We start from the raw sequence: 9,588 nt of genomic DNA on the forward strand, positions 1-9,588 counted from the left end.
GTACTGAAAGTGATGCGATGAAAACTTATTTAAAAAATGGATTGGTTTATATGAAGATGGCTCTGAGATGAATAAAGAAAATGTGGCTCTATACAGAAGTACAACTTTCTGACTTACTTACTTTGGATGTTTCAATATTACCAGTTAAATTAGATATATGTACTTAGTTGAAAATTAGCTCACCAATTTTAATCATAAAGACATTTTAAAAACTTTGCTTCCTTGTAAAGCTAACCATGTGTTTCTAGAGAGCAATAGTTAACACAGTTTACTTAACTAGATCCACCATAAAATTTGCCTAAGCTCCCAGGATAGACACGTACAAAAGGAAATCACAATCATCCCAATTAAACTTAGTTATTCAAAATACTTCCAACACAAAATTATTATTATTTTTTTTTTTCAGTTTTATTAATTATTTCTGATGAGTGGAGCCGTTTCAAGTTTCATCACAAACTAAGCTGACACGGAAAGAAAAGTATTTGGAGTCAAAATAAAAGATGCAGACATTATGAGCTTCAACATTCATGAGTGCAACAATAAGTCATCAGTTTAAGCTCTGATACAGTTAGCTGCGATTTCATGATTAACACTGTAGTAATGAATTAACCAAAAGGAATTCAACATCGCCTTCTGGGGACAATCACATAATGAAGAAAATAATAAAAACAATTGGGTTCGATATGAAGCCTCATGAGAGCTTAATTTTATAACAGTTTTAAATCAAACTGTATTTTTTATAACAAAACAATCTAAAACTCAAAATTAACACCTTTCCACTTCTAAAGGTTTTGCAAAATTTCGAATCCAATCCACATACTGATGTCATTTCAAAATAAAATAAAAATCAGAAAATTACAGCCAACACACAGCCATACATTAAATGAACTAAGATAGCTTCTAAGCACACACCCCCTTTTTCATTTTATATCCGTTAGTATAAGTAAACCGCAGCGATGACGAGACGATTGTGTGATTATTATAAATTGACAGCAGCTCAATTTCTCTTTTTCATGTATGAACATCCTGATCAAACACTTTCAAAAAAGATGTTTAATTAACCATCTTTACCTCTTCTTCATAGATTAAACCAAAATTATTGTCAAATACCTTTTTTTAATGTTTCTAGATTAATTTATTTTCTAGCCACTGAGTGAAACATAATTAGAAATAGCTAGATGCTGCTTTACCTATTTTTTCACTATTTTTTTTTGAAACAAAGAAAAATTAGAACTAAGAACTGCGGACTTTAAACAGTATCCACCCTTTGACACTTAAGCGACATTGCATAAAAAAATCCCCTAAAACCCAGAGAGCTACAGTTTGTTCTAACACAGGTCCACATGAAACAAAACGTAAACTCTAAACTTCGAAGAGGAAGCTCCAGAGTTTCTGGTTTTCAGAAAGAGAACGGCAGTAACACAAAAACACTAAAAACAAATTAAAGTTGTTCTTCTCACCTTGATCAGGGTCACAGGTCAAACACTTTTTCTATTTTTATTTTACTGGATTAATTCCTTTTTACATTTTGAAAGAGTAGATTTTGTCTGGTATAGGTTTTCTTTGTAAAAAGAAGTAAAAAACAGTTGGAAGACAAAAATAAATACCTAAATCATGATGTCATTATTAACTTTTGCAGAACAGGTGGCTTAAAAAAGGCAAACAGCCTGATCTTTTACAGACTGAATTCTGTTTGTTTCAACTTTAACCCTGCAATAAACGAACAAGCACAGAAAAATCAGCATTTAGGGTCACTGAAGATGTCACTGCTCGTCCTCCACCTTCATACCATGATTCACTCATAATGCAGTGCTTTAAAAGTTATAAACATTTATACAATCTTCATTAAAAAGTTCACATTGAATACGCTCGTTCTGTCATCTGGGAACAGTTCATTCCACAACAAAGCTCCACCTCTGTGACGGGTTTCCGCTCTCTGCTCAGTAGAACCTCTTGTTTCTCTCCTGTCTCTTCTGGAAAACCACAGCTCCAACCACCGCGCACACAACAATTCCCAGCAGAGCACACAGCAGGAGCAGGAACACCTTCCAACCTGTGAGGGGTGTGCCCCGAAAGTTTCCAGTAGGATCATCAATGTTGTCTGTGGAAAAACAGGAGAAATAATCAATTTCAATGCACTTTCTGATGTCTTATCATTAGTTAAAATTTCCTCTACTTCCATGTTATCACTGGTTTTGCTTTTATTCTCATCCTTTACTCATCGTTTTCATTTTCATGTCAGAAATCTCAAATGATTGCTTTAAATTTTTGTATCATCAGATTAATCCTGTTTTAGTTTTAATTTGTCCACTGGATGGTTTTGGACAAAAGTTTCTTTGCGGCTATCACCAATTTATTCACAAATTTGAGGTGAAATTAAAGAATACGAAAGCAGTTTTTCATAAATAAACCAATACTAAAGGTGTCACAAAACAAACAGTTCTGATACAATATCAATACTAGAAAATCTACTCTTATAATGATCTGTTTACATTCAGTCAGATTGTTTTCTCTTTTAAGCAAAAGTATGAAAAACAAAAAGGCCCTAGTTTTTTTTTTCTTACGTTCAACTATTGAACCAAATTGATTTTTTAAAATTATACACTACACAAAATTGGAAAAAAGACAAAATCATTATTTACTTTCTTTTTTTTTTCTTTTTTTGCAAGTGGGCTGACCTGGAAGTTTTCTCTGCCCTGCACATGCCGTACAAATAAGTAGTTTCACATTGAAGACAGTTTTGAAGCCATTCAGTAATTTGCTATAAATGTCAGAAAACTGTCATCAATAGCAGCATGACTACATTATCTCATTAGTGCAAAACCAAAATGTAGCAGGGAAGTAATCAGGCACTTAGTTCACAATGTAATAAGTGAAGTGTTACTTTACTGTTTTGTTAGACAGAAAAGAATGGATAATAACCTTGATGATGTAACTTGGATTTACTTCAATGAGGAATTAGAAAACCGATGAAAGTACTGATTTCTATTTTGCTAAAAAAATATATATGTTTTGTTTTTTTCTCTGATCTACCTTTGGGGGACTTGAATAGGCTGACGCTGGGCTCAATTTTAGTCCAGTCAACATTTTCCTCTTCAGGGGTGTGGTCCACCATTAGTTGGTAGAGTTTCATAGAGATGACATCATGATTATCTGCAACAAATGAGCATAAACTGTTAATTATACCTTCAATATTTAAATATGCAATTTCAATAAAATATCTCCAAACTAAAACCATGGAAGTACCACAGAATTGCTTTAAAAGGTCAGTTAAATCACTTATTTTCATCTTTGTTGTCAAACATCCCAGTTCTGACCTTACCTGAGAGATCTCCAGTTGCTGCTGATGCACCGAAGAAATATCCAGTAGGAAGACGAACACCTCCGATGTCAATGCACTCTTTCCACTCATTCTTGTCGTCCACGTCAACCATCACCTGCAGACAGACAGAAACATAACATTAAATCATTTAGGTATATATATATATAAAAATGACGTGGTTCAGTGATTTCCCTCATGATGCAATAAGTAAAGATTTTACACTTTGAAACCCAAAGAGCTCAAAATGAAAAACTGCTGTGGACTTGTCCTTATGTAAGAAAAGTAAGGATCAACTTGGGCATTAAACTTGCATTAGCATGGGAGCCTTATATAAGTACAAGGCTGCTTTCATGTGTTTGAAGAAATCACTGCAAGAGAACTATTCTGGAAAAACCCAAAATCAATTCCCTGTATGAAACCATTTCTTGAGTTGAAGGAATAAAAAGGAAAACTATATAAAAATGGCCTGGTGAAAATAAAGTTGTAATTCTCTAGTATTAGTTTTAAACATGTTGTTTTGTAGCTATGGGAGCTTGTAAACTTTTACATTTTAGATGTGTCTTTGCTTTTGCATGACTGTATCAAATATTTAATATATTAGAAATTGGCTGTGTGCCGAGGAGGCATCCAATGATTTGATGCAGAAAACCAAGAGAAAAAAAAAGGAACCGTAAGGTTTCCCTGTTTACCGTCAGTCTTCCTCTGGAATAGCGGATAGCGAGGTACGTGTCAAAGTCTCTGTTTCTAATGTCAGCTGAGCAGCCTCCCAGCTCCGATGAGCGGCCATCTTTACCGTGATCATAACTCACTGTGCCGTTGTTTACCATGGCCGAGATGTAAGGGAAGGAGCGCTGGTGATTGGACAAATCATTGGATAAAAAAAATACAATATTAAAGAGTGCTACAATCAAATTAATAATGAAAATGAGACGCAAATGAATGCAAAATAAATTGTGCAAATGGAACAACTTAAGAGTTCAAGCACTCCTTTACTTATATGCAGCACTGAAAACTGATTTCTGCATGCAAAACTAAGCTTATGGTTCCAGATCTAATTTTGTACCAGCCATAACAAAAAGCTGGTACAAAGCAACTGCAGTTTTTAACTGAATTATCTTATTACAAAGGACTTTTTTCTTTTTTTTAGATTGTATTACATTTTCTTTAAGTGACATACATAATGAACTTCTCGTGAGTTTTAGATGCTGACATGCTCCACATTCTGACACCATGCTGTTTTACAAAAAAGAAAGCAAACTCAGCACTGAAACGAGACTAAGAGCATGCCGACAGGAACCACTCACATCCGTTGAATCATCATTAGAGTAAGTATCTATAAAAACAGCCAGCCCGTGGAAGTGAGCATTGTTGGAAAAGACAGGCCCTGCAAAGAAACAAGCGGATCAATCCACAGGATCCACACTCTCCACACTTACATCCATTCCATGGAGGTCATTGCGGAAGGTATCCAAAAAAATAGCCAGGCCATGAAACTGATCTTGGTTTCCAAACACAGCGCCTAGGATGGAGGCAGAGATGATGCAAGACATGAGCAGACAACGACACACACTGTGTAAACAGCGAATATGAGAAGAAACTGAGACAATGGAAACAAACATCAGGATACTGTATGATGGAGTCACAATGGCAGCGAGGATCGTTCAATGCGATGGAAAATGATTGGATTTAGATTTTTACATCTAATTATGTATAATTTATAATCAAGTCTGCATTTTATCATAATTGCAATTCTTTAATGTTTCTTTTCTACCATCAAAATCTCAATGACTTTTTAACAAACTTAAACCACAGGCACCAGACCTCCTGCAGGGATAAGCAGGTATAGACGGACGGACGGACGGATGGATGAATTGTCCCTGCTTTGCTGTGCCTGATAATCTATCCTGCTTTTAAAATTTTAAAAAGCTATTTATTGATATAGCACATTTCAGCAACAAGGCAGCTCAAAGTGCTTCGAATAACAAAAAAAAAAACATAAAAAGAAAGGCATAAGTTATTGATGAAACTATGTAGTCAAATGCATCATATACATGCATTTTTTTAAATGACAAAAGTATTACTAAAATAAGAGTCCTACCAGACTTTCCTCTTCAAAACTATATTGGGGAAAATGTTTGATTTCTAAAATGTTTAAAATCAAAAATATGTTTAAACTTTGTAGAACAAAATCAGTTATTTTGTGATATGTTTCTGTATTCTAAATCCAAACATGATTGCAACAAAAACAAAGACCAAATAAAAAAGCTCAGCCATAAATTTCTTCCACAAAAAACCTCGGCTGAAAAGGGAAATGACATTAAAAATGTACCTGGATGCAGTCTGTCCTTCGTGTACCAGATAGCGATGCCATCGCCGTGGAGATTCTTCTTTCCTGATCCGTGAACTTTAAACTGCACATGCATCTCCCAGTCCTTCAAATAACAAGGCTGCAAGGAATTTGCATAAACACTGAAGTGAGAACAAAAACTCAGATTTGACTGTTCAATGATAATAAAACTGCTTTTAACAAGTTCCTTTTAAATATTAATGATAGGCCTTCTAAGATTAACCCTAAACTACATCATGCTATGCAGACACTGTCCCTGAGTATTCAAAATACCAATATTTATTACCTCAAATTGTTATGCATGAACAATACATTGTCTATGCCTTTCAAAAGTGAATCTTTTTTAGATAATTTGCAAATTCATGATGCATTTTAAAATAATCTGTGATTAGTGAAGATTAAATATAAAATATTCTGTTAGAGTCTGAAATATAAACCCACCTCCTTAGTCTTTAAAATTATGAATGTAAAAGCAGCTCCAGTCAAAACACAATTTTAGCTGCCAATATGTATTAATATTACTGGCTTCTCTTAAGTTTTGAGGAATGTGATCTGAACATATATGTTTGACAGTGTAAAAATGCAACATAAGCATTTTCAATTTGAATTGATTGATTATTTGAATCTATCGGTGATTTAATACAACTATGAGACTTGTGATTTCTTAAGTTTTAGTACTTTAAATCTTTCAATCAACATAATCAAAATCAACAAGAGTCCACTTGTTGCTCTACTTGGTTTGGTAGTTTAACTCTGGATTTTGGTTTTTGTGACTCCTCTTCATCAAAGTGTAAAACAAATCTTGCAAGTATTTCATTTCAGAGAGCATACATCATAATTTTCCTCACCACAGTATTCCATATGGATCCCTGTTTACTCCGCTCATCTGGAGTAAGACGGACATATGAGCTCGTCACCAGAGTGCTTCCCCAGAAATCCCACTGATTGCCAACACCTTCAGAAGAAACATGTGAGAACCGAAAAGAAATCAGCAACCCCTGAACGTGCAGTCTACAGCAATATCATCTTTTGAGCAAAAAACCAGAGCTTTTAAATGAGCAAATGTGCTTTTTAACCTGCAAGACTGTCATGGCATTATAAGCTGAACACCAGTTGCTTCCACAGCAGGTTAATTTGAAGTTTTGATAACATTTCTGGATTGTAAAAACCTAAAATTACTCATTTTTTGCTCATGGAGAAGTTCAACTTCTACATTATTGGCTTGAATTTATCTCATATCTGATTGTTATATTTGTTCAGGTGAGTTTCTAAGATTAAAATATTTGTCTTAATGATTATTAATGCCCAGAAGAGTTTATGAAAACAAAAAGATGAACAAAAGAACACTGTCCATGACCTCCTTTCACTCTCAATGTACTCTTACCATTGTCTAAACAGATATAATACAGCTGTAAATCCACAAAGGTACAACAGTTGCATACCAACAAACCAGGCTGAAGTCCAGTTGTTTTAAGTTTATTAGAAGTAATTAAAGTTCTGAAAATATAAGGCATTAATGCAAAATAAAATTATCTACGGTAGTTACTTTTGTTTTCATTTAACTTGGATAAAGCCTTTGTATGGCTATATAGAAAATTAACACTTCAGCAATAATATATTTTCCTCAGAACAAATACAATTTGTTTGAGAAAAACATTAAAAGACAGATGTAAAATTAAATATACAAATACAGGCCATAATATATTAGGATTTGTGTGTTATCCTATAACAGCAATTAGTTGTGTCCATAAAACAAATATACTGTGTTTAACCTGCGTTAAACCATAAATTTCTTCCACAAAATTTATGGTTATGTTTACATAGCCTGACAAATACGCAGACTAGATCCGTGTAGGATGGTGGTTTCACCAGGCAGGAAACAATGCCAGGCAGTTATAAAGCTGCTCTTCAAGATCAGCAACCTCATTTTTAGGCTCCTGTTTCAAGTATAAACCAAAAATCTGCCATATTCAGGAGCAAACAAATAGATCTTCACTTGGTGTGACAATAAATGTCTCCTAAATCTGCTCAGCACGTTAAAGCAAAAACAGTATTAGAGTAATAAAATGCAAACATATGAAAAATACAACATAAGGTGATATGCAACATTTATTTCAAAACTTTTTAGTTTGCTAAAAACATTTAACCTAAAGAAGCCTTTTGAATGAGAGTTGGAAACATACATGGTAACTTCAAAGTTCAAACTCAGACTGCAGAGAATACTTGTTTGGTCAACAGCAAACACGAGTTCGTGTTGTGTTCAGCCATCTCGTGTTGTTGACGTTGCTACGTCTTTATCCACTACTTTATTATCTAACACATTCGATATAATATGTTAAAACTGCCAGAACAAACTCCATCTGAGCAGGTGAGTCCACTGGAAACCTTCTGAGACGCGGTGGAAGAAGGAAACAGTCCGACCATCCGCTTGGCTAGCTCCTCTTACCTTGGTAAGGCTTCGTCAGAGAGTGCTCCCTCTTCAGATGCTCCGCGTTTCCGTCCGTTATATCACAACCCACCAGGCAGCACTCCACCAGCAAGGAAATAAATATTGACCTTAGAAATGGGTTAAATCCGCTCATTTTGTCAAACCCCCCTCAGGTGGAAGCTCTCACAACAACTTCGATATCCCCAAGTCCTTTCGCTTTTCTCTTCCGACGAGAAACAAGAACAGCTCCTCGTTTATGAACCACGCCTCAGCTCCAAGCGATCATGTTTTCAGTTGCTAAGCCCTAAATTAAAATAGCTGTAAACATACATTTTGAAATGACTAAAACTAATCACGTTTGTACCATGATTTTACTTAAATAATTACAGAAAATAGTTCAGTTTCAGTTGTTTCTGTACGGAAACTTTAAAAGTCACTGTGTGCGTTTAAGAGCCAATCAGAAAGAAGCACATCGCAAATTCGGCCAATCGGAGAAAACATGTTTTCACAATTTTCCCACGAGAGGGAGACACAGGATAAAAAAAAAACAGGAGCCGCTCAAGAATAGATTCAGTTTTGCCAGGCGCTTTGGTGTATTTCGCACATCAGCCTTTACATCTGCACAACAACGAGACCATTTCTCAATCAGTTACAAACTACAAGACCTACAAAGTCTGTCACTTGCTCAAAATAGATAATTATTAATCAATTCCAGAAAATCAAGCATGCCAATAATACTGTCAGTGTCTGCAAAGCAAAAGTCCTATACCATCATGTTCGTGAACATGTTCCATTGCAAAAAGTCTGATTTTGGTTGTGCTTCCTAAAAATGTTCAAAAGATAGTGTATTTGTACAACCATTTGAAATCTATACATAAGTTATGGATGACTGTATTGATGGCTGGATGGATGCTGTTTGCTACTCTGATGTTCAAAGGGTTGTGCAAATGCAAAGTACAACAAATATGTAAGAAAACCCCTTAGGGTAAAGCTGTGAACAGCTGTAAACAACATTGCAATACTGTGAACTATTCTTGAACATCCAAAAAGAAATGTTGCACAGTATAAGCAACAATGTTTCACACTTTATCCGTGAAAAAAGTGAGATTTACCTGAGAGGAATGGTTCAGTTTGTAAAACGTATTTTAGGAAAGAATGCTAAAGAAATGTACAGAATTAGCTTGACAGATTTTGTCAAGCTATTCAACATTTTTGGCACAATCAACAAAATGAGGACTTAAAATTTTGTAGGGCAAGACCTTTCAGATTTTGAAAGTAGAAGCAAAGAACAATGTCCAAAAGTAGAGAATTTTATGAAAATAATTTATGGATGTCCAAAAGCACTTGAATTTTTTTTTTTTTAGAATGAATAAGAAACTGCTTCTGTGATGTGCACAAAAGATGTGGAGGTTAAAGTAACAGCTGTGAGAACATATTGTTCAACTGTTCAACCAAAATAAATAAAAAAAACATTTAAAAAAAGCAGAAAGG

At 34.7% G+C, this 9,588-nt stretch overlaps 1 protein-coding gene across 2 annotated transcripts; it reads right to left on the minus strand.

The window, feature by feature from the left end:
* Window positions 1-383: 383 nt before the first annotated feature.
* On the minus strand, window positions 384-8,333 carry LOC129360743 (vesicular integral-membrane protein VIP36-like). 2 transcript variants are annotated; one of them, XM_055031130.1, is made up of 8 exons: window positions 8,116-8,333; window positions 6,518-6,624; window positions 5,652-5,769; window positions 4,627-4,706; window positions 4,012-4,173; window positions 3,323-3,437; window positions 3,034-3,153; window positions 384-2,101 (listed from the first exon to the last, which is right to left on the minus strand). In XM_055031130.1, the coding sequence occupies exons 1-8, from the start codon at window positions 8,249-8,251 to the stop codon at window positions 1,941-1,943; spliced, it is 999 nt and encodes a 332-aa protein (XP_054887105.1). In that variant the 5' UTR covers window positions 8,252-8,333; the 3' UTR covers window positions 384-1,940. The 2 variants fall into 2 exon arrangements, with proteins under 2 accessions (XP_054887105.1, XP_054887104.1); XM_055031129.1 differs by lacking the exon at window positions 4,627-4,706 and adding an exon at window positions 4,759-4,841.
* Between the last annotated feature and the right edge of the window lie 1,255 nt (window positions 8,334-9,588).

This window comes from Poeciliopsis prolifica, unplaced genomic scaffold, assembly GCF_027474105.1.
Source record: "Poeciliopsis prolifica strain line A6 unplaced genomic scaffold, Auburn_PproV2 SCAFFOLD006, whole genome shotgun sequence".
Lineage (NCBI taxonomy): Eukaryota > Metazoa > Chordata > Actinopteri > Cyprinodontiformes > Poeciliidae > Poeciliopsis > Poeciliopsis prolifica.